The 25,509-nt window shown below is 43.7% G+C and overlaps 1 protein-coding gene across 1 annotated transcript in view; it reads left to right on the top strand.

Annotated features, from left to right (window-relative positions):
* Nucleotides 1–25,509, top strand: part of LOC134205795 (uncharacterized) — a 129,519-nt gene that overhangs the window by 5,752 nt on the left and 98,258 nt on the right. Inside the window, exons 2-3 of the mRNA XM_062681391.1 lie at nt 13,522–15,074; nt 15,134–15,459. Coding sequence (XP_062537375.1) covers nt 13,522–15,074; nt 15,134–15,459 — 1,879 coding nt within the window. The remainder of the gene's footprint in view (nt 1–13,521; nt 15,075–15,133; nt 15,460–25,509) is intronic.

Genomic DNA, 25,509 nt, shown 5'->3' with positions numbered 1-25,509 from the left:
TCCATGAGCAAGGCGGGTTTGAACTGAGGAATTGGCTGTCTAATAGCAACGATGTCTTGGTCGCGTTAGGCGAGGCCCAGCCAATGGAAGACAAGAGACTTACCGCAGACAAACAAAGCGATTCTTAGCGGGTACTCGGACTGTTGTGGGTAACACACGAGGACGTTTTCTGTTTTTCTACTGAAGTAAAGCCGGATGTCGCTGATTCGATGAAGGGCAACCAACGCCCTACAAAAAGGCAAATGCTGAAAATTCTAATGTCGCTCCTTTGATCCGTTGGGCCTGCTGAGTCTTTTTGTGGTGCATGGTAAGATCCTCCTTCAAGAAGTCTGGAGAGAAGGGATACATTGGGATGATAGAATAAACGAAGATCTGCACCGAAGATGGAAAAATTGGACAAACTTGCTCGAGGAGGTACGCGCCATCAAACTTCCCCGTTGTTACTTCTTGGAAGCAACCAAAGAGCGCTATAGAAACCTCCAACTCCACATATTCGTGGATGCCAGCGAAGCTGCATACTGTGCGGTGGCCTACTTCCGGACATTGAACACAGATGGATTACCAGAATGCGCGCTTATTGCAGCCAAAACAAAGGTGGCCCCTCTAAAGACGCTTTCGATACCACGTTTAGAGCTACTAGCAGCAGTACTCGGTGCTCGTCTATCACAGTTCATCGAAGAAAGTCATACGGTACACATCACAAGAAAGGTATTCTGGAGCGATTCAGCCACAGTTCTATCCTGGCTCCGGGCCAATCATCGAAGGTATACACAATTTGTGGCCTGCAGAATTGGAGAACTGATAACAATTACCGATGCTGACGCCTGGCGCTGGGTTCCCTCTAAGCAAAATCCAGCAGACATCGCGACGAAATGGGGAAGCGGCCCGAAGCTGGATGCAAATAGTATCTGGTTCAAGGGTCCTTTATTCCTACAGTTACCGGAGGAAGAATGGCCAGCTCAAAGAATACTATCATCACCTACGGAAGAAGAGCTGCGACCATGCTACGCTCGGGGTGTTTTATGTTCCGGGACCTCTTGTAAAGTTGGAGCGATTTTCTCAACTCGACAGAGCAATACGCGCCGTTGCCTACGTGTTTCGTTATCTTCATAACCTCAAGCGAAACATCTCACGAGAGGAAAGATTAGTTGGTCCATTAACTTCAGAAGAGCTCCAGAAAGCAGAAAGTCTTCTCATCCGAGAAGCACAGTGGCAGGGGTTTCCAGACGAGATAATGGTTCTGAAACGCAATGCGTCGAAACCGGTAGACGAGCAGACTTCCTTGATGAAAAGTAGTTCTATCTACCAGCTGTGTCCGTTCTTGGATGAACGGAATATTCTACGCGTTGATGGCAGAATCTCAGCTGCGCCGAATGTGGATAATAATACTAAGTTTCCAGTGATCCTTCCTAGAAAGCATCCTTTGACAGCTCTAATCTTGGACCGCTATCACCGTAGATATTTGCACGGAAATACAGAAACCGTAGTGAATGAAATTCGCCAGCTTTACCACGTCCCAAGACTCAGAACAGCAGTGACCAAGACAGCTAAAGCGTGTCAATGGTGTCGAGTATACAAGAGTTCTCCGAAAGTTTCCCTGTATGGCACCGTTGCCCTTAGCAAGAATGGCATCTTTTGTACGACCTTTCACGCACACCGGCCTAGATTTTTTGGGCCATTGACAGTGAAGATCGGAAGGAGCAACGCTAAGCGCTGGATAGCCTTATTCACCTGCTTGACCATACGGGCAGTGCATGTAGAAGTTGCACACAATTTGACTACAGACTCCTGCATTAAATGTATCCGACGATTCATATGCCGCAGAGGTTCGCCAGCAGAGATTTACTCAGATAACGGCACGAATTTTCAGGGAGCCGTAAAGTTGCTGAATAAACAGATCGAACAGTTAGCTGTCACATTCACAGGAACCGCTACTAAATGGGTGTTTAACCCTCCTAGCACTCCGCACATGGGCGGGGCCTGGGAGAGAATGGTCCGCTCCATAAAAATGCTATGGAAACTGCGTACAACAACAACCGCAAGCTGGATGATGAGGCGTTAGAAACATTCGTAGTGGAAGCCGAAGCCATCGTTAACAGTCGACCGCTATGCTATTTACCGCTCACAGCCGAGGAGCAAGAGGCGCTTACACCGAACCATTTCTTATTGGGAAACTCAAGTGGCGTCCGCCAGCCGGCGGTTGAAGCAACTGATCCGACAACGGCACTGAGGTCATCGTGGAGTCAAGTACAACTACAGCTCGATGTTTTCTGGCGAAGATGGATTAGGGAATATCTTCCCACGTTGACTAAACGAACGAAGTGGTGCAACGAAGTGAAGCCGATCTCTGAAGGACAGCTAGTGGTGGTAGTCGGAGAAGGTAAGCGGAATGAGTGGATTAGAGGGCGAATTGTAGAAGCAATCAAGGGGACAGATGGTAGGGTGCGACAAGCTATCATACAAACTGTGAGGGGGATAATACGTAGGCCTGTGGCTCGGTTAGCTGTACTAGAGGTTGATGCAGGTGGTAACACTGAACCTGGTGGCCAGTATTACGGGGGAGAGAGTGTTGGTACTGGCAGCACTGCTGATCAAGATTGATGACGTTCTAATATAAATGTCACGGAAGACGTCAAGGTGACTGCTCAAACGTCAAAGCATCGGTCAAATGTAACGAATTGTTTTCCCTTTATTCGTCATTGTTAGCTAAACTCAACCCAGTGAAGTAGCCCTTTGTAACAGGTGAAATCTATAGCTATTGAATTGATTAAATCCTAATTTACACTAATTTGAACTTACAGATAGTACTTAAAGCTAATTGAATTATTACATAAAACTAAAAAGTGTTGTTCTCGGCACAAACATCCAAACGAATTGTAAGAATCTAATATAATTGTTTAAACCTAACCTAAATTAAAGTGACTACGTTCAGGTTACACGTGTCATCGTTGTAGAGTGTCGTACGGCTAGAATTGTGCTAGAATTACCTTTGCCAACCGATTTTGTAAGTACGCAATTAAACAGTAAACACAGTTATCGTAAAACTAACTTCACGAATAAACCTACAGCAACCTACAGCAACCTACGCACGTAGGTTTTGTTGCAATGTAATTCGCTGATAGAAACGACCAGAGGTTCGCCATTCTATTGCCACAGGCCACTACGGGAACATAACCCGATGTTGCAGACAATTCGCCAGAAGGATTTCCAGCTTCATCCGCCGAATAGCTGGCGCTTTGCTGCATTGATCGTCGGCGACGAAAGTACGAAGGCACCGGCCAAATCATCACCGGCAGAATATATTTTTGTTCCATGCTCGCACGTCTGTTGCTGTTAACAGTATTCGTAAGACTGCCAACTCAATTTTCAATAACCTCAGAAAACAGACTACTCGATGTTATTTAAAATTTTAATCAACACGTGGTGTATTTAAGCAGTGATTGCTATGATGCCACGTGCTATTCGAACTGCAGATAAATCTTGTCCATCATATTACGCCTTGCAAGAAAAAATTGGAATCCTGGAAAATTCAAATCGCCACCAATGAATATTTTCCCGGTAAGTGATCATAGGTAGCTATTGCTAAATTCGCAATGTTATGTTATGTTTATATTTATATTGATGACATTTAAAGAATGTTGATAGTTCTGGATAACACAACAGGTGGGAAATAGAATACAAATGAATTGCAATGCTTCAATCAATCATTTTAAGAATTTCCCGAAAGTCCAATGTGTTTAGTTTTTCTAATACCTCTCCCTAAATTAATAAAGGGAATGGACGATTCTGAAATAAAAATGTTTCGCTGACCGGAATAGAGGATGCAAGGTTTTCGCGGCATCTCCTCTGACCACTGCGAATGGTGGGGCTTGCCTAAGATATGATATTGTATCACAACGAGCACTGTTGAACTCTTATATTAACATGTATAGGTCCTAACGCGAACGTTTGTCGTTCAAAGCACGCTAGCTCAAGACTTGGTTTTGGTAAATACGTCAAGGCACGACGACCCTTCGCCTAGACAGGAGTTTTGCGCAAGCCTATAAAGCCGCCTGTAGAACCAATCAAAAGTTTACTTACATGAATCTATACGAAATCATTCTTCTAAAGTTAATTAATAAAACATTCCATATTTCATGTCTAAATACGTAAGCACACACCATCCCAGTCATGACAGTAGGTTTATTTTTATGTTTGCACTTGATTCAACGCACACTATGCATGATTTGTTCTATGCGGGGATTCACCTCTGCGCGTTATTTCCGCGTAGCCTTCCAAATTTTTCTTTTTCTCCGTAATATCTGTCCCCAGTGCATGGGACCCAATATTGGACAAATATGCATATGACGGCCGAATACCCAATATATGTCTTTCGAATTTAGTTTGTTTTTTCTGTGCAGAGTACAGAATGGTCCTCCGAAAATTTAGGGGGTTTGGTGTCAGGCCCTGCAAGCCAGACTTTAAAAAAAACTTACGCAACGAATAATCAACAAAAGAGTACGGACCGGAAACATCGACGAGGACCACTGCGGCGAAAAGGGACTAGCGATTGGAAACTCGGTTCGTGCAACAGCAAATCTCTCAACTTCATCGGATACGCATACTCGCCGATGTACTCAAGGACCGTGGATTCGACATCGTAGCGCTGCAGGAGTTTTTTTTTGGAAGGGATCAATAGTGCGAACGTTCAGAGGTAATCATACCATCTTACCAGAGCTGCGGCAACACACACGAGCTGGGAACAGCTTTTCATAGTGATGGGCGCTATGCAAAGGCGCTTGATCGGGTGATTGCCGATCAATGAAAAAATGTTGAGGTTGAGGATCAAAGGCCGGTTTTTCAACTTCAGCATAATCAACGTACATAGCCCAAACTCCGGAAGCACTGATGATGATAAAGACGCATTCTACGCGCAGCTGGAATGTGAGTACGACAGCTGCCCAAGTCACGACGTCAAAATCATCATAGGATATTTGAATGCTCAGGTTGGCCAAGAGGAGGAGTTTAGACCGACTATTGGAAAGTTCAACGCTCACAGGCTGACGAACGAAAACGGCCTACGACTAAATGATTTAGCCAGCTTCCAAGAATATATGACCATTCGCAGCACCTACTTCCTTTCAGTCACAGCCTTCCGTATCGGTACACCTGGAGACCATTACTGCAAACAGAATCACAAATCGACCACGTTCTGATTGATGGACGGCACTTCTCCGACATTATCGACGTCCGGACATTTCGTGGCGCTAACATCGACTCTAATCACTATCTGTTGATGGTTAAACTGCGCCCAAAACTATCCGTCATCGGTACAATGTTCGGTACCGACAACCGCCGCGGTACGACCTAGAGCGACTGAAGCTCTTGGATACGCGCAGCATCTCTAGGCAGCGTGGCCGGAAGAGGGTGAGCTCGATAGGGCCCTCTTAAGCACTGCTGGAATACAGCTAAAGCAGTAATTAACGACGCAGCGGAGAACAACGTCGGGTATATGGGACGAAATCGACGGAACGATTGGTTCGACGAAGAGTGCAGACGGATTCTGGAGGAGAAGGACGCAGCGCGGGCGGTCGTGCTGCAGCAAGGTACCCAGCAGAACGTGTATCGTTTTAGATGGAAGCGGAGACAGCAGACCCGCCCAAGATGAATACACCACTAGGTGTTCCAATCTGCCAAATTCACGATTCAGCCATCTTGGATTTTAGTATGGGAGAGCCAGCCGGTTTGTTTATGTTTTGCACCGAAAATGAATTTTTCACCCCCGCCTTCTTCTCGTCCATAAATTGGGCAGACTGCAACGCATGTAGACTTTAAGGCCTTACTCCAGAGTTTTCTTGGATTATCCGGAACATATCATATGAACGCATTCTATGCTAAGTACCATAAAGAGCATGTACCGTATTTGAATTTGTACGAGAGACCTTGTGAAACGCAGGCAGACCACAAGGCGTTACTCCAGGGATTGCTTGTATGACTGAAGTCTTACTCCAAAGATTTCTTGAATAATGCAGAACATATGTTGTGATCTCAGTTTATTCCAAGGACCACAATTTTTATTGTATAGCGCAGAGCATATGTTGCCATTACATTCTATTCTAAGCACCACAATCAACATCTGCCACTTTCGATATAAGTCCTTTGGTTACGATTATCTACCCTAAGGCCTTTCTCTACGGATTTCTTGTATGACTGTACGAGGACTTTTCCGAGAGATTTCTTGGATAGCACAGAACATATGTAGTGATGACAATCTATTCTAAAGACCAGAAAGAGCATGTATCACTTTTGAAACAAGTTGATAGACTTTAGGTTACGCAAGCAGATTGTAAGATCTTATTCCAGGGATTTTTTGGATGACTGAGGCCTTAATCCAAGGGTTTTTGGAGACCAATAACATATACTGTGAATACCGATTATTCCAAGAAGCGCAATGAGCATGTAACATCTTTGAAACTGGTTGATAGTCCTTTGGTTACGCGTGCAGACTCTTATGCCTTACTTCAAGGATTTCTTGTATAACTATGGTTAGCTATAAACCTTGACAGTGGGCAAAAAGTATATGAGTTTCTGTTTCCAAAACTGTCAAAATTATCTAAATCGGTTGAAGATTGTTAGTTATGAAAATATCAATTATTATGCGAACACGGGTGCCCTGTCGGCCATCCACGTACGTGGTAATTAAAGTTACAAATCTTACATGATTTCGTGACGGTTCCCAATTTTGAAATTTTCATTTTACACCCTGTATCGGAGTCTTCCCCTTAGACGTCCACCCTCACTGTATCGACGTGATTTTATCACAAATGCTACAATTTATGGAGTTCTAGATGTCACCGAGTTTCAGCTTCCAGCTATAAAAACACATTGAAATATCACCACTCGAAATTGAAAAAGGAACACCTGTCGGCCGCATAAGGGTTAAACCATCTCTTATTTCCCATAGCAGCTCCATACGTCAGAATATTATCAACCTTTCCACAACTTTGAAATAATGCGCGAATTATTCTGTTCCTTATTCAGATCCACACAGTAGCTCTTGAGAAGAAATTATATATCAAAAGCTATTGAGAGACCAAAAAACTTCTGATATTCCCATGTTTTCAAAAAAATTAACACGGCAAAGCATTCTTTGATCCAATAATGAAAATTATAGTGGACACCAGAAACGTCAGAAAGGGATAAATCAAAGTTTTTAGCATGACCTGCGTAAAAAGGTGGATAGTTTACACGGGTATCCAGAAAGGACATGATTACATCTGAAACGTTAGTAATCACCTTCATTGTCTGGCCTCCGCTGTCCTCGTGGTTGGTCCTCACCGAGCTTATGACCATGGTCAGAGTGGGGCCGTCCATTTTTACGTCGACCGGCACCTCATCTGACCCACCACGGCCATCACCTTCGCCTCCCCCGGCGACCTTTGGGGTGACCGATTGTGGCCACTTCGTCTAGCGAAAGGGTCCTTCATACCGCCAGACACCGCTCCTTCTACTACTTTTTTTGATTTTGTTGAAAGAATCATTGCTGTTGGGTCCCCCTTGCGGCTGCTGTCGAATCCTGATGCTGGTGTAGTCGCCTTATCCCATGGTTATCTATACAGGGAAGCCATGCGAGGGTTGACAATTTCGTGTTTAGAGCCAGATCAGCGCTAGTCAAGAAAGAGCCTCTGAGTCTGAGCCTACCCCACGCAGTTTGACAATTATGTGACAGGATTGTACCGCGTGCTACAAGGCCCGCCACGGTTTCATGGGACGGAAGACATCCTGACCATTAGCCCATTCGCCGGACAGCGACGACAGTGACAATCTTTATCTGGTAACTACAATATCTTTTTTCAAAACATAATCCAGTAACACGCAGCTAGTATGCCATAATCAGGATCTTACTGGAGTCGATCCTGATGTGCCGATTGGCACTCCCGCTAGGCTTGTGCGCTTTAAGCGGTACATCGCTATAACAGCGATGTTTTCACCGATGCCCTGGGACTGCCGACCAACACTGACAGTCTAAGCGGGGAAACGCTGATAGCTGTATTATCGCGCGCGTGCCGAAGAAAGCCCAGCCGAGATATGACAGACGCCAGGTATACTGGTGGAGTGCCGAGATTGCAGCCCTCGATCAACCTATTGGACTATTAATATGAGGCAGTAGTCGTAACAAAACACGTCTGTATTGGATGATTACCAAACATAGAATGAAAATTTATTTTTTCTATTTATTTAATATAAACAGTTTCTAAGGAGTAGTTTTTCGTCGCCTACTCGACTTCTCCTTCACTCCTCCTCGACGAGATAACTCCTGCTAACTCGCGAAACTTCAAAAGTTTTGTCTTCAATAATGGTTTTGTTAACATATCCGCTATCATTTCTTCGGTTGTCAAATATTGTGGATCAATGATACCGTTTTGTTTGAGTTCTCGAATAAAATGATACTTTGTTTCGATATGTTTTGATCTTTTGTTGATGTTACTTGAACTGAGTTGTTTGATTTGATACAGCTTTGATTATCTTCGTTCACTTTCACAGGTAGTACAGTTTGTATATCAAGGTCATCGAGTAAACGAAGTATCCAATTCAGCTCTTTGCAACATTCAGCCATAGCTACATATTCAGCCTCTGTGCTGCTCAGGGTAACATTATCTTGCTTTTTTGCGTTCCATCCGATCATACCTCCTGCGTAGCGAAAAAGAAATCCAGATGTTGACTTTCGATCAGCGGTATCACCAGCCCAATCTGCATCCACGAAAACTTCAAGTTGTGAAGAGTCGCGACCTAGAACAAGTTCGTGATCCATGGTTCCTTTTAGATACCGAAGTACACGCTTCGCTTCCACCCAGTCGGCTTGACATGGATTACTGGTTTTTCGTCCTAAGATGGATACAGCAACGGATATAGGGGAACTGTTCCGATCTCCATCTCACTGTACATATATCCATCTCATCGCTAAACAAAGAAGTACGGCACCAAATTCGTCGCTTCTTTTTGTCAACATGCGTGCTCACTGCTGAAAAAAAATACAAAAATAATAAACAAACCAAATTCCTTTTCATTGCTTTGTTTTTGATGGGACGGAAATAGGAGCTATGAGATGAAGTGGCGAACCGTTCCCCTATCTGGTCTTGTGTTTACAGATATGTATAACAATCCTCCGATCAAACTGGCGAATTGATGGTTGTTCGGCAGTAGTTCAACATTTTCCTCCTTCAGTTGTATGTATCCAGGATCGAGGGGAATTTTTGATGGTTTTGCGTCTTGCATACAAAATTTGTTCAACAGTTTTTGAATATAAGTTTTCTGATTCAGGGATATGCCATCTTCATAACGAGTAACGTGAATACCAAGAAAATGTGTAATATCTCCCAAAGGCGTTATCTTGAAATAGTGGTTTGGGCTTCTGACAATAGTTGCATACTCCTCCTCAAAATTGCAGACAACAACAAGATCATCAACATAAACGGCAATGTAAGAGATTGTTCCATCACTGTTATGCTTTCTAGTATAGACAAGAGTCGTTGTCAGATGATTTGAATCCAAGTTTCCGTAGAACTGAATCTAGCTTTTTATTCCAGATGTTTGCCGCTTGTTTTAGTCCATAAATTCCTTTTTTCAGATGACAAACTAGCTTGGAATCTCCAAAAACACAGCCAGGGGGTGGCCGCATAAAAACAGTTTCTTGAAGTTCTCCATTCAAATACGCTGTTTTAACATCGATGTGTTTGATGAGCATTTTCCGTTGGTGAGCCATAGATAGTAGAGTTTTGAATGTCACTTGCTTAACAACAGGCGCGAACACTTCATCGTAGTCCGATCCAAATTTTTGAGTAAATCCTTGGGCAACTAACCGTGCCTTATATCGAACGACGTTACCTTTTTCGTCTTCCTTTCGCTTGAAGATCCATTTGCAGCCGATTGTTTTGCGTCCAGGTGGCAAAGGTACAACTTCCCATGTGCCATTTCGCTGTGAGACTGTAACTCCTCCTTGATAGCAGCTTTCCAAAATTCACTCTCCGGACCATCGACGGCTTCTTTCAATGAACGTGGTTCCGGAATATTTGATTTTGCCATTCCAACGGCTTCACGATATCTGGCAGGCAACAACCCTTTCGTGCTTCTATTCGATTTCCTGACATTCGTTGGTGTTTCTGCTTCTTCTTCTGTTCCACTTGATGAACCTTCTGCTTGTGTCCCTTGACTACAATCCAGAAACGTATTATCTTCCTCTGAGGATGATTGAACATCTTCTTCCTCATTGACGATCTCATAATGCGGCTCATCAACAGCTTCACGTGGCATTTGGGGGAGCATATCATACTCCACAAACTCGGATGGTTTTGACATTTTCGGCAAAGTTTTACTTTCATTAATGAAACGAACGTCTCTGCTGTGGTATACCTTGTTGGTTGTCAGGTCCACCAAACGATAGGCTTTCTGATTATTCGAGTATCCCACAAATGTAAGTTTAATGCCTTTCGAATCCAACTTGGTTCTTTTTTGATCAGGAATATGGACAAAAGCGCTGGATCCGAAAATATGCAGGTGTTTTAAATTCGGTTTCTTCCCATACCAGCATTCAAATGGTGTCTTTTCGGTAGCACGGTATGGTAGTATGTTCTGAACATACGCGGCAGTGTTGACTGCTTCCGCCCAGTATATATAACTCATTCTTGCATCGATTAGCATGCATCGCGCCATCTCCACTAAGCTTCTGTTTTTGCGTTCTGCCACTCCGTTTTGCTGGGGACTATACGCGGCTGTAAACTGTGGTGTGATCCCTTTTTCACGATAGAATCTTTCCAGCCGTTTTGATTTGTATTCTCCGCCGCCGTCTGAACAAACGATTTCAGGTCGTTTCCCAAAACGCGTCTCCGTCATTTGTACGAACTCTTCCATTCTATCAGCAACTTCAGCTTTTCGCTCCAGGAAATACACTGTGCAATATCTTGTGAAGTCATCAATAATTGTCATGAAATACTTTGCTCCTCCTGGGGTAACTGTATTCATAGGACCACATTTTCTATTTGATTGTGTTTTCGCTTGCTTAGGAAAAGGTAGTCGCGTCATCTTGCCTTCCATACAACATTCACAGTCATCGTTTACGTTACACTTTTCGATCTTGACACCTGTTGCGAGATCATCGCGAACTATCTTCCTGATTGCTTCTTCGTCACGGTGGCCAAGTACACGGTGCCAATGATGGATGCAGTTTTCATTATGCTTCGCTAAACCAGCTTTCGGTTTTCTTCTAGCTGTTTGGAGGTGATAAAGTTCAGCTATTTTTACAGCAATAGCAGCAGTCTCTATATATTATCTAATACATGCATTCATCTCTTAGGGCGATGTCAGAGTAAACGCGACGTGCGATGCGACGCGACGCGACAGTGCAATTTGACAGCCTGTTGATAATGATTGTTATTCTTTTACGTGAGTCGCGTCGCGTCGCATCGCACGTCGCGTCTACTCTGGCGGGCACCTTAGACTAGGTGTTCCGTGTTTTCTTAACACTATCATCCTTATTTGCTATGTTATATTTGTCCCCTCTTTGATATTTTGCAAATTGATCCAGTGAACATTACTTCAGCTCCTTTCTCGGCTAACTTTCCAACTGACACCAGATTTGTATCTAATTCGGGGACATGCAGAACATCACTGAGTGTAACTTCTTTTTCTTCGTCGTCTAAATCGCAGCATAGAGTTCCGGAACCTTTTCCAGCTACATTTACTTCACTTCCATCTGCCAACGCAACAGTTAATCCTGATTGGTTTTCATAATGCTTGAAAAAACTTCTATCAGTGCACATATGAGCGCTTGCACCGGAATCAACGACCCAGGTGGTTGTCTTGTTTGGTTTGTCATACACCGCAAAACAAAAGGATGAACCTGCTTCTTTCATTACCTTCGCTTTCGGTTTGAACTTCCTACGGGATTCTTCCACCTTCTGGTTTGATAGCTGCCGACAGTCCTTCTTGACATGGCCTGGTTTTCCACAGAAATGGCAAATGATTTGCTTCTTCGACGTTTCAACTCGCAAGATTGACTCATTACGCGACGGATTCCTTCTTCGTTTCACCGATTCATCCATTAACTTTGATTTCACGAGGTCCATGGTCAACTCGTCATCTGACCGGCTCTCGAGTGCCGTTGTAAGGGTATCATAGGTTTCTGGTAGACTTCTCAGCACCATAGCGACCATCAACTGCGAATCGAGCTTCTGGCCAGCATTTGATAGGCGTAAGAAAAGACCTTCCATTTCCTGAAGATGTTGTTCCATATCTTCACCATCACGGAATTGTAATTGACAAATTCTCTTCAGCAATGTTACTCGGGACGTGAGTGAAACTTTCTGGTGATGTTTTTTCAAAGCCTCTCAGGTTTCTTTGGAAGTTTGACAATTTCGGATAATGGAGTACTGACTGTCTTCAACAAACAGTGCAATCGTTCCCCTTGTTCGATCGTCTCCTTGTGTCGTCAATGGATCTGGGACCTGCTCTGAGATATGCTTCCACAATCCTTCACGAATCAATAGCATTTCGATCCTGAATTTCCAGGCTTCGTAATTAGCGTTATTCAGACGCTCCATCATGACTTTATTTGTGTCCAAAATTTCGACCAATTTCTTCGAAATCTCAAACTCCTCAATAAAGGCCCATAACCTATTGGACTATTAATATGAGGCAGTAGTCGTAACAAAACACGTCTGTATTGGATGATTAACAAACATAGAATGAAAATTTATTTTTTCTATTTATTTAATATAAACAGTTTCTAAGGAGTAGTTTTTCGTCGCCTACTCGACTTCTCCTTCACAACCTGCCTTAAGGCTAGACGTAAGAGCCAACGTGCCCGCACCGAGGAGGTAAAAGCGGATCGCCGTGAAATGTTTCGAGCTGCAAAACTGGCCCTTATCAAGGCCATTAAGAGCAGCAAGAGAGCTTGTTCCGACAACCTGTGCGAAGATGCCAATGCAAAGCCGTGGGGTGAAGCCTACAGGATAGTGATGGCCAAGTCCAAAGGGGACTCTTTATTCCCCGAACGGTCCCGAAGCGACCCCTTGGCGTATAGACTAATCTGTCTAATTGACACAGCACAATTGGCTGTTTCTGGAGAGGATCATCCTCAACAGGTTGACCCCGTATTATAAGGATACGGACGGCCTGTGCAGCAATCAGTTTGGATTTCGTAACGTGCACTTACGTTGGACGCTATCAACCCAATCAACCCAACGAAAAATGAGAGTAAAAATAAAAAGTAGGACAAAAAAACTAGAATAATTTTTGCATGAAATGGTCCTAGTTTTATAAAAATTGGATTATGTTGAGCAAAGATATGCCGATTTGAATTTCTACAAAATTTTATCTATCCTAACCTTTTCTTCTAACTCCTGTATTTGAAGATAACCAAGGCATCATCAAGTAAACCAATTCTCCTATAATTAATACGCTTTTTGAAACAAATATATCTTGTTGTCTGTGTTAGGTATTATAATGCAATTATTTATAAACGTGTTGCTTATGTATTGCTTTCAGAAACGAGGATTGCGACATGTTGACGGTTAAAGATGAGTTTATCGATCCGGACCTGGAAGCGGAGGAATCCAATCTCTATCGTGTGACCGATGAAGAACCCGTTATGCCTAAACCAAAGAAAATCAGGAAAACACCTAGAAAAAGCAATTCCAACCGAACAAATCGACGCCGATCTTTTAGGGAGATCGTTTTGAACGAATGTTTGGAACAAGTTGGAGATACATTTATCTGCGTAGCTGACAGAAACAGCATGTGCACGTATACTGGAGATTTAACCATGGATAGGGGAAATTTCATTAAACATTGCCGTATGAGGCATAGGAAGGTTGCAATCGAAAAGGGTCTTTTCAAAGAGAAGGATATTGTAGCACTTAAATCGGTCAAGGAGCTTCCTGTCACTATTAACCCTACTAACACACAACCAAGAAAGAAGAAGAAGCAAAGTTTTAGAACAATTGCAAAGAAGTGTATGAAATTAGTTAACGGTCAATTCGTGTGCACAATCGACAGCACGAAAGAATGTGCTTACTGGCAAATAAATTTGGATATGGGTAATTACATTCGTCATTTTCGCGAAATGCACAAACCCATTGCTAAGGCCTTGGGATTGTTCAAACATAAAAAAGGAGATCAAGAACAATCAGAGACGAAACCCGTTGTTAAGAAAGTTCCAAAAACTCCTAAACTTGCTCCAGTAGTTCGACTAAGAGATGAGCTACAATATGATGGACAATTTTTGATCAAAAATAGTATTAAGTTGGTTGCGTTGCATATGCTACCGGTGGAGTGCTTCGATTGGGACGGGTTCCGTAGTCTTTTTAATGTCTTGGCGAAACCCCTCGACATGGAAGTCACCAGTTCAGTGGTGACGAGTGCCTTGAAAGTCATGGCAGAGAAAATGGTCATGGATTTACGCGTCGAAATGCAACACAAGTTGGTGTCCATTCTGATCGATTCAGCTGTACTACACGACCGACAATATCTAACTTTGAGTGCTCAGTACGTATATGATTGTCTTATTAGGACGCGGTTTCTAGGTGTTATTCAAGTGAAACCCAACGATACCATTAAAATTCTTGAATCGAGAATAATTTCAATTTTGAGACGGTACGAATTAGATGTTAGTCAAATCTACAGCATAGTTGTGGAAAATGGATCAAAAGAACTCGTGTCGAAAACCAAACTTTCTAAAGCCTTTGCACAAACCTTGAGATTCAGAATCGACATTGAAGCTAGTGGTATAATGGAAGTCGACGAACTCCTAGAGTCTCTTTCAGCTGGCCTACGAGAGCAGTTTAATGTAGTGCGAGGACCACTCCGAGATTTGAACTACGCTCTGAACGATATACTATCCGGAACTGATCCAAGCCTCATACGGATTAATAAATTCGTTCAAGATCTAAGTCAGTTCAAGAGGCAAATCGCCAATAGTACTCTGTGCCTTTCAATGAACGCCACCTCCCACCGATGGACCGTCAAGTACAAAATTATTGAAATCATCTACAAGGAACAAAAGTTCCTCACACAGCTGGTGCAAGATCACCCGGAGTTGGGTAAGCAATGATCATCTTCGCGGAAATTCCGGTCCTCTGCTAACGCTTTCTCTCGGCAGACTTTGGTGACCAGGACTGGCGGGCGGTGGCCAACATCCTCGACGCATTTCGGCCAGTGTACATTCTAGTGGAACGGTTAGCCGACACCAAGAATCACATCTTCTCCGAGTTCTACATGCAGTGGTTGATGGTCATCCGCGAGTTGCGTCGCAATCAGCAGCTGTCGACCGAGAACCGGTTTCTGAAACCGCTGGTCGAATCAATGACACGGCGGGTCGCCGAGCTGCGGCAGAACATGGCATTCAAGGCGGGCATGCTGCTGGATCCGCGCTTCAACTACATAGAGTCGGTGGTGTTCTCCGGACAGCAGCGCGACGAGATGAAGGTAGGTGGCATATATTGAGCGTAATTATTAACGAGGTGGTGGGAAATCCATGCAATTAACAGTATTGTGGCAAGGTATTATTTTTTCAGTAAGGGGTGATTTTTAGGAGCTTTAATGTTTTATCAACAGATAAAAGCAATTTGTTGTTGGATATCCCTAATTATGGAGATAAAATTGCGCTGATATTTAAATAGGTTCCACTATTCACATGCTTTTATATTCATCGCAAGATTCCCAGTTGAATGAATCAAACTATCAAATACGTAGTTGAAAAAAAAGTGAAAAAAGTTACATTTCAAGTGTATATCTTTCGTTTGAAATTGGCTCGTTAGCTCCCAATCTTGTAGAATTATAGATGTGTTTTAAAACAAGCGTCAAATACGTAAAACTAGTTCAAATAAGTTGTGATATTTTTTTTGGTTACACTATGATCGCTTTTATCATTTCTAGGTTTATCTTAATTTCCAAATCTTTTTAAATTGCACCTGATTTTTTAGATCTTTTCGTGGAGTCATTATTATTATTTATTCACACTAAGGCCGAAGTGGCCTGTGCGGTATATAAGAGTCTTCTCCATTCGGCTCGGTCCATGGCTACACAAGTCATCTTCCACCTGATCGATTCACCTTGCCCGCTGCGCACCTCGCCTTCTTGTGCCCGTCGGATCGTTGTCGAGAACCAATTTCACCGGGTTACTGTCCGACATTCTGGCTATGTGCCCGGCCCACCGCAGGCTTCCGATTTTCGATGGACGATGGATGGTTCTCCCAGCAGCTCATGCAACTCGGTTCATTCGCCTCCTCCACGTACCGTCCACCATCTGCACCCCACCATAGATGGTACGCAGCACTTTCCTTTCGAAAACTCCAAGTGCGCGTTGGTGCTCTACGAGCATCGTCCAGGTCTCGTGTCCGTAGAGGACTACCGGTCTAATGAGCGTTTTGTAGATTGTCAGTTTGGTACGGCGGCGAACTCTATTCGATCGGACCGTCTTGCGGAGTCCAAAGCACGTACGATTTCCAGCCACTATGCGTCTCCGAATTTCTCAGTCACCATTGAGCCCAAATACACAAATTTTTCTTCCACCTCAATTTCCTCACCACCGATGCAAACTCGCGGTGGGTGGCTCACATTGTCTTCTCTTGAACCTCTTCCTATCATGTACTTCGTCTTCGACGTGTTGATGACTAGTCCGATCCGCTTAGCTTCCCTCTTCAGTATGATGTAGGCGTCCTCCATCTTCTCAAAGTTACGTGCCATAATATCTATGTCGTCGGCGAAGCCAAATAGCTGGACGGACTTATTGAAAATTGTACCACTCGTGTTAATCCCTGCTCATCGCATTACCCCTTCCAAAGCGATGTTGATTAGCAGACACGAAAGACCATCACCTTGCCGTAACCCTCTGCGGGTTTCGAAGGAACTCGAGAATGCCCCTGAAACTCGAACTACGCACATCACCCGATCCATCGTCGCTTTGATCAACCGTGTCAGTTTATCCGGAAAACCGTGTTCGTGCATTAGCTGCCATAGCTGGTCCCGATCGATTGTATCATATGCGGATTTGAAGTCGATGAATAGATGATGTGATGATGGGCACGTTGTATTCGCGGCATTTCTGCAGTACTTGGCGAATGGCGAACACCTGGTCCGTGGTGGAGCGTTCGCCCATAAAACCCGCCTGGTACTGCCCCACGAACTCCCTTGCAGTTGGTTCTAGTCGACGGCATAAAATTTGGGAGAGTACCTTGTAGGCGGCGTTCAGCAATGTGATTGCGCGGTAGTTGCTACAATGCAGCTTATCGCTCTTTTTGTAGATGGGACAAACGACACCCTCCATCCACTCCTGCGGCAAAACTTCCTCCTTCCAAATTTTGGTAATGACCCAGTGCAGCGCTCTAGCCAGTGCCTCACCACCGTGTTTAAATAGCCCTCCTGGAAGTTGGTCAACCCCAGGGGCTTTGTTGTTCTTAGCCGGATAAACTCCTCCTGGATTTCCTGGATATCCGGAGCCGGTAAAATTATGCCCTGCGCGCGTTCTCCCAGGTCCATCACCATACCGCCATCTTCGTCTGCCACATCGCCATGCAGGTTCTCTCCGTAGTGCTGCCGCCAGCTTTGGATCACCTCACGCTCGTTCGTAATAAGGTTCCCGTTTATGTCCTTACACATATCTTCGATGATTTGATATAGGCCGTCAATTCGCCAGCTGAGATCTCCAACTCCTCTGAGAAGTCGTTGGGAATCAAATGGATGTTGTTAGCATGCTCGTTGACGACTGATTCGTGTGATCTGACGAAGTGACGACCTATTTCAGCGACCTTCACTGCACGAGTTATCAAGCGATCCTTAGAGCCATTATTGTCTAGTGGGATCAAAGGTGGAATGGACTGAGGCTTGGATTTTATAATTTTTGGTCATTTTCCAGAACGGCTTAGCATAATCTGAGAGAGTGCGGATTTTATTCGAAAAGTCGTTATTTTTGAGGTCCACCATTCTGGCCTTGATAATTTTTGTGATTCGATTGCAGCGTGCCTTAAGCTCAGGCAGTCCAGTACGCTGAAACTTTCCGAGACATTCCGCAATCGAATCAAATATTTAGTGAGTGTATCAATGTTTAAGGAGTTGCTTACCTGTCGAGCCGTCGGTACATGTTGCTCACGGGCCACCGAGATCGCCTCCTCGATAGCGCAATAGCGCACAGCTGGCGGTCGATACTTTCCGGCGTCTCCGGACACACCTCGTAATCGTCGGTGTTGTCGACGCACTGCTGGACTGGTGCCAGTTCACTCGATGATAGTTTCGCCTTGTTAGCTCGTGCCGATTTACTGAGGTTCCAACTTCAGCCACCACCGGATAGCGGTCCGAGCTAAGTTCTTAAATGACGACCGGCTGGGAGACGTGATTGTGCATGTTCGTGATGTAGATGTCGAGCGTTGCATGGGCTCCGGACCGTGTCAACCGGGTAGGGCTGTCAGGGCTCAGGATGGTGTAGTGGCCTTCTAGCTCGTCGTTGAACCAGCCGACTTCGTTCCGGTTCAAGACGGTGTTTCCCCACGATTGGTGCTTTGCGTTCAGGTCTCCGGCGATGATGAACTGCCTCTGCCGCCGAGTGAGCTTGACTATATCCCTTCGTAGCTCGGCCGACGTGCCATCATCGACTTTGGCTTGTGGGACAGTAAGCCACGATAAGGGTGACGACTCCGACGGAAGTGGTGACTTCCACTCCAACGGCTTCGATGAGTTTGAGCTTGAAGTCCGGCAGCAGGCGACAGGCGATGTTGCTTCGCAAGGCGATTGCCACTCCTCCCCCTCTGGAGCTTGTTCGATCGAACCTCACCAGCCTAAAACCGGGAATTGTTGCACTTAACTCGGGCTTCAGGTGGGTTTCGGTGATGAAAGCCGCGTCAATCTCCTTCTCCTGAAGGAAATCGCTGAGCTCGATGATTTTGCTCTTTAGTGAGCAAGCGTTCCAATTAACCAGACCCACCCAAGCAGCCATTTTCAATGACGAACATGCCCAGGGTGAAGATCTGGTCGAAGCGAGTTTTGCAACCGCGTAGTCGCGTTGCCAGTTAGGTGAAAATCGGTACTAGCTTCTCCGATGTGTAGAGCGGTGGGTCGTCCTCGGCCAGAAGGGACTCATTATTCTGACGACGGAATCCAGGGGGAGGAAGCGGGGGCCAATCGCTGGTGGATGGTGTTGGAGTTTGAACTGATGCTGCAGCAGCCGCCAGCCGTTTGTGTGGCTGCAAAGGTGGAAGAATTGGTATCGCTCGCCGGGGAACCGGGATGACCGGAAAGTTCACCTCGTTGAGAGTAGGAACTCGGTTCTTTTTCGGCAGGGACCTGGTGGAGGCCTTCTTCCTGATTTCCAAAAACACCGCCCGCTTTGAGCAGTCCTTGGTTGTAGCCCATTGTTTGTTGCCACAGTTGGCGTATTTGGGATCAGCAACCTCCATTGTCGCTCCCTTTGATAGGATGGAGTTTGCCACATTTGTTGCAGCGCGGCTTCATGCGGCAGTTCCTGGTGCCGTGCCCGAAATTGAAGCAGTTGGTGCACTGCGTGACGTCGCGATGCACTGGCCGATATCGCTCCCAGTCAACGACGGTGTACTTAATAACGCCGACCAGCGTCAGGTCCTTCCACGTGGTGGAGCCGTGCTCTAGGTCGACCAGGTAAAGCTGGTCGCGGTATCTCCTCGTCTTGTCGTGACGAACGATCGTGTGCACGGCCACCGGTTTCAATCCGCAACTTTCGAGCTCAGCTTTTAGCTTCTCTTCCTTCATGTCGTGGAGTCCTCGCAGCAAAGCCTTTAGCGGCTTCGTGCCGGGGTGGTCATGAGTGTAGTACTCATACTTGTGGACCTCGAGGAACTCCACGACGGATTGATGATGGTCCTTATTTCCCGGCATTACTTTCACGCGATCGCTGCAGAGCCGAAAAGTACATTTCAGCCCTTTAGCAATCAGCTGGCGAATTTTTGGGTCCGAATCGCCCTTCACAACCACGGGCGGGCACTTCTCCTTCCACTACGGTTGCACCTGCGGCAGCTGCGATTGCTGCTTCTTCCTCTTTTTCGGCGGATTGCCGGCGTCATCAAGTGGCAACGGAAACAAGTTGCTCTGCAAAAGCTGCTTGGAGGGGTTACCCGCGATTTTCCAGCGACCGAATCGGCCACCGAGTCTCCCATGACGGGTCCGGGAGAAAATAACGCCAACGCGACGAAGCGTAAACGTAAACAGTGAACGAACGAAAAAAAAACACTTGGAAAAAATGAGCGACCAATTAACACTTCCGTACGTGCTGCTGTCTCGTACACTGAGCCGAAATATCATCCTGAATGTGACTGAAAACTGATTCACTCCTGCCCCACAACGATCATCATTCATATTGAAGATGATTCTCATTCGACTACCATTAATACCGAATGAAAAGTTTTCAAATGAAAGTAATCCAATAACCATATGTGTTTACGGTACAAACATGGGTGATTTGTTGATTTACTATCGAATGAATATGTTATCATAATAAAACGATCGGAATTTCTTCTCCGAATGGAAATCAGCTCCAAGCTAGCTGAAAATACCTGTTGATGGCTGAAACTTAAAAATGATGAAAAAATACAATCATAAATGGAATATTTATTGCGTTTATTATCATACATTTCGATCTGAACTTTATTTAATAAAATATTTACATGCGTATAATGTTATTAGACACAGAAAGGCACAGTTGATTAATGATGGTTTTGGTGTGACGCCCGGTATTCCCATGAAGCTATACTGACGATATTCTGAATTGGTTATCGGATTTCACTAGTTACCACTTTGCCATCTTCTAGCAGCTTTTGAAAATTTCCCGATGAGTTTTAAGTTTTGTTTAGCACTCTTGTTTGATATAGCAGGTAGCAGTTGAATTTCTGTGTGGTTTGCTGAATGGTGATCCTATTTCGATGAGGCAATATGACATCAATCCGTCACTACGCAACAGGAATCAACAATTGACGGCCTTGATCCGCGAGCTGACGAACTCATAAGTCTCCGAGTTCCGAGCTGGTCAATTCGTAACCCCTGTCCCGGTGATTTTTATCACACGTCCGAGTACATGGGTCGCAATTGCAATTTGCAACCCCGTGGAATTTTTCGACCTCATGGCATCAATCTTTTTAATCCGTTCTCCGTCATAAGGCACAAATCGATTTCACAAACATCACGACAAGCTGCGCCCACAGGCGGAATATTTTCTTCAGATGCCTAAAAGTACCAGCGATATAGTCGAATGCTGCTGCTTGCAGTTAATATTTGTTAATGCAAGATTATTGGTGACTCTCCGATTCTGCAAAAATATAAAACCTACTAATAATATAAATCTTTGTAAAGACAATTTCTTACTTTATCTTACCAGCTTTTTCAACCACGGCCACGGCTTTCTCTAAAATCGCGATTTTCCATTTTTCTAACGGACGAAATTGAGATGCCACTGAGGCTTGCAAACGAACGACTGAGCGAAGGCTAGTATACCAGTATGAGCCAGACCAACATAACAAAAAGCATCAGAAAATCCTATAAAAAGTGGATGATTATCGTCATAGGGCATTGGGAATTTACTTTTCATTCGCTTGTAGAACGACATTCTGATGCAGTAGAACAACACTGGAATTATATGACAATACGTTCTGTAACCGATCATAAAACATCATAAAAGTTGATAAGAAAATTATTTTGAGCTTTTTAGTGGAATGTTTTCACCTGTCATAAGACAAGTTTATACAATCCCATTGAATTCCACCACTTAATTGTATCTTGACAGATACGTATTTCGACCTCAAAAGTAAGGCCGTCTTCAGTGTCTCGTACTTGCCTCGACTTCGAGTCGAGTCGAGTCAAGTACGAGACACTGAAGACGGCCTTACTTTTGAGGTCGAAATACGTATCTGTCAAGATACAATTAAGTGGTGGAATTCAATGGGATTTTATAAACTCGTCTTATGACAGGTGATCATAAAAGTTGATGATATTCATCCGATAGCTTGCCGATACAGCATTCATTTGTTATTATCATTCGAAAACGGAAGGATGCCTTTTGAAAGCGCAGGGAATGATAAATCATTCATTTAGATGATGATGTTTGGGTTCAGTGCAGGCTTGTAAAATGTCATCTGCATGTCATTTGACTAATTTGCTCATAACTTTCTTTAGAAGCAAAATTTCTTCCATAATTTTGAATGTACTCATAACGCTTGAGTAGGGTTATATTTTTGTCCAAGGGTACATTGCTCTAAGTATAACATCAAAGGCTGGAGAGTGAAAACTCTTCAAAATGTCACGTGTCATTTGACATAATTTCATTTGAATGACATTTTGCCTCCCACGCCCCAGATTACATATTTACAGCAAAGTCTCGTTAGACAAAGTTGTAGGCCCATTTAACCGCTATAAGTTCGTCATACAACATGAATTGATAGCTACCTTCTGAAACAAGTTCTGGGAAAATTATACAAACGAATGCAAATGACATTTTACAACACTGGTTCAGTGTACTGAGATGAGCTCGTACCCTGTTAATGTCCGTCTTTTATACTGTGCAGCGTTGGCAACGGAAATTGTTGTTGACGTAAACTAATCACGCCTACCAAGATGTTAACGCTGAACGAGAACAAATATTTTAAAATGACAGAATCGACCACGCCTGTTGCGATGCAAAAACCGAAAATAACTAAAAATTTCAAATTAATAATTTCTACATTATAATCTGTATTGTAGAACTAAATGAATCTGGAATGGTTTCTAAATAATATTGGATATATTGTCTTATATTCTACATTCTTGAGACATACAACCAGAATTGCTCGACGGGTTCTGGGACAGTAAGAACATCTGCAGAAACAGAGAAAACACTCGCTCTAGTTCCGCTATCGAGAGATTTTCTGATGAGTAGAACAACTTACTCACTTGCTTTCTTCATCTTCTTATTGGCATTACATCCCTAAACTGGGACAGAGCCGCCTCGCAGCTTAGTGTTCATTAATCACTTCCACAGTTTTTTTTTTCCTTGTTGGGTATTTTAATCACTGCGACCATTTGTTAGATCTATTGTGATATATGCCCCGTTGTTGACGCATCATTACTATTTAGAGCAATTGCATTACCTTGACTACCAGCGTTATCCCAATGCGGTATTATGGTTCTGATGAATCGTACTACCATATTGGGACTTGTTCTCCGAACTTCTGAGGGATCTATCAGCCCCTTGTTGAAGAACTGTAATCTCTTTCTAAAAATTGCCGGACAATGGCATAACAGATGTTCCGAGTCTTCTACATGTATGCCGCAGAAACGACATACATCATCTTGAAGTTTTCCTAACAGCTTCAAGTGATATCGGCTCGGGCAATGGCCTGTTATAAGGCCTGTGTATGTGTTAAGATCTTTTTTTGAAAGATCTAAAATTTTGCGAGTGATAGATACGTTTGGTGTGATGAAACGTTTAGACTGCCTCGCAATCAATGTGTTTTTCCAAATGTCCTCTATTTTAGAATGTTCCCAAGATTTGAGTTCCATTCGAAGAGAACACGCAGATACACCACAAAATGGTTCGGGACCTATGAATTGTCGAGATGAACCAAGTCTGGCCAGCATATCAGCTTGTTCATTGCCTTCAATGCCACAATGACCAGGAACCCAATACAGGTTCACTTTGTTAGGACTACTCAAGGTTTGGAGTGACTGAACACATTCCCAAACGAGTTTAGATCTACATATTGCTGATTTCAAAGCATTCAATGCTGCTTGACTGTCAGACATTATGCAAATATTTGAATGCCTATAATTTCTGCGTAAGCATAATTTAGAGCATTCAAGAATAGCCACTTCCACAGTTATTAACTGCGAGGTTTCTAAGCCAAGTTACCATTTTTGCATTTGTATATCATGTGGCTAAACACGATGATACTTTTATGCCCAAGGAAGTCGAGACAATTTCCAATCCGAAAATTGCCTAGACCGGCACCGGGAATCGAACCCAGCCACCTTCAGCGTGGTTTTGCTTTGTAGCCGCGCATCTTACCGCACGGCTAAGGAGGGCCCCTCACTTGCTTTGCTTGATATTTAATAATTACTGACTTTATTTCCCAAACCGCTAAGACTATTTATAGGAACATGATTTGGAAATAATGGTTAACTTCTACCTACATATTAATTGTCGTTCATATCATCTTCAGCTATACCATTATCCTTTTCTAAATGATATTCTAATTCTCATTAAGGGAAAATCTGCGATATGTGACTCTTTCGTCATTTTGTGTCGGTAATTGGAACAAATTGCGATAATGATATTACCCGCGAGGTGAAAAAGCGTATTGCAGCTGCTAATAAGGCTTATTACGGACTTCGTAACCAGCTTAAGTCCAGTAGTCTGCAAACAAAACCCGCGCTGTATACTACTCTGATTCTTCCGGTGGCTTTATACGGCCATGAAACATGGACGTTGAAGGAGGCTGATCGGAGGGCTTTCGGAGTGTTTGAGCGTAAGTTGCTGCGGACAATACTCGGCGGTAAACAGGAGAACGGTATCTGGCGGCGTCGCATGAATCACGAGTTGTACCAGGTGTATAAAAGGGCTGAATATTATTAAGCTTATTCAACACCGAAGGCTACGGTGGGCTGGTCACGTTGTTCGTATGCCGGAAGAACGTCCAGCGAAGAGAATATTTAGTAGAGTAGTAGAGATCCCGGAAGATGCCGCAGGCTTCGTGGAAGGCCGCGTACACGATGGCTTTTTGCAGTTGAAGAGGACCTGAGGGCGCTCAATGTTCAGGGCGACTGAAGCCCCATCAAGTAATTGGAACAAATTGTATTTAACAATACAAGCTTAAGAACAAGCTAAGCCGAATGTTTCTTCGTGAGGTTCAAACCGGTAAACTGAAATTCCTCAACTGGGGTTTGTCTAAAATAAACATGAGGCAGTTTTATTTCATGGGAACATTTTCTACCCGAGATAAGGGGAAATCTATCTTCAGTTAACATAAACTACGGGAATCGTCTCAAATTTTATAATCAATCTTATAACAGCTCTGCTAAACATTTGTTATCGCTCAGGAAAAAAGGATTTTAACGATGTTGCAACTGATGTTTCAGTTGATAGAAATTTATAATATATGGGGGACCTGGGGGCATTATGAACACCCGGGGCAGATTGGACACCCCTTGTATCTTTTGAAATGTATAAAAAACAATACTTTAAATGCCACTGGTAGTTCATTTTTCTTATTAGTATTTAATTTATTCCATATTCTTGTTAAAATATGTCATAATTCAATAAGTTTTATTGAAAATATCCGCAAGTTTGCTTTGACACTACAAAATTATAATTTTCATCAATCAGCAAATAAGACCTAGCAAATAAATGACGGTTATTTAGTCGCATATTTTCAGCTTCGAGAAATCTTCAATTATTTCTACTATTCTGAAATATATGTTTGAATATGTTTTCCAACTTAATAATGTAAAAAAATGGAAATTATAATATGCTTTCACCTTGGGATAGGT

The sequence above is a fragment of the Armigeres subalbatus genome, chromosome 1 (genome assembly GCF_024139115.2).
Source record: "Armigeres subalbatus isolate Guangzhou_Male chromosome 1, GZ_Asu_2, whole genome shotgun sequence".
Classification (NCBI taxonomy): domain Eukaryota; kingdom Metazoa; phylum Arthropoda; class Insecta; order Diptera; family Culicidae; genus Armigeres; species Armigeres subalbatus.
The sequence above is the reverse complement of the archived record's forward strand: the minus strand, read 5'-3'. Positions and strand labels throughout refer to the sequence as shown.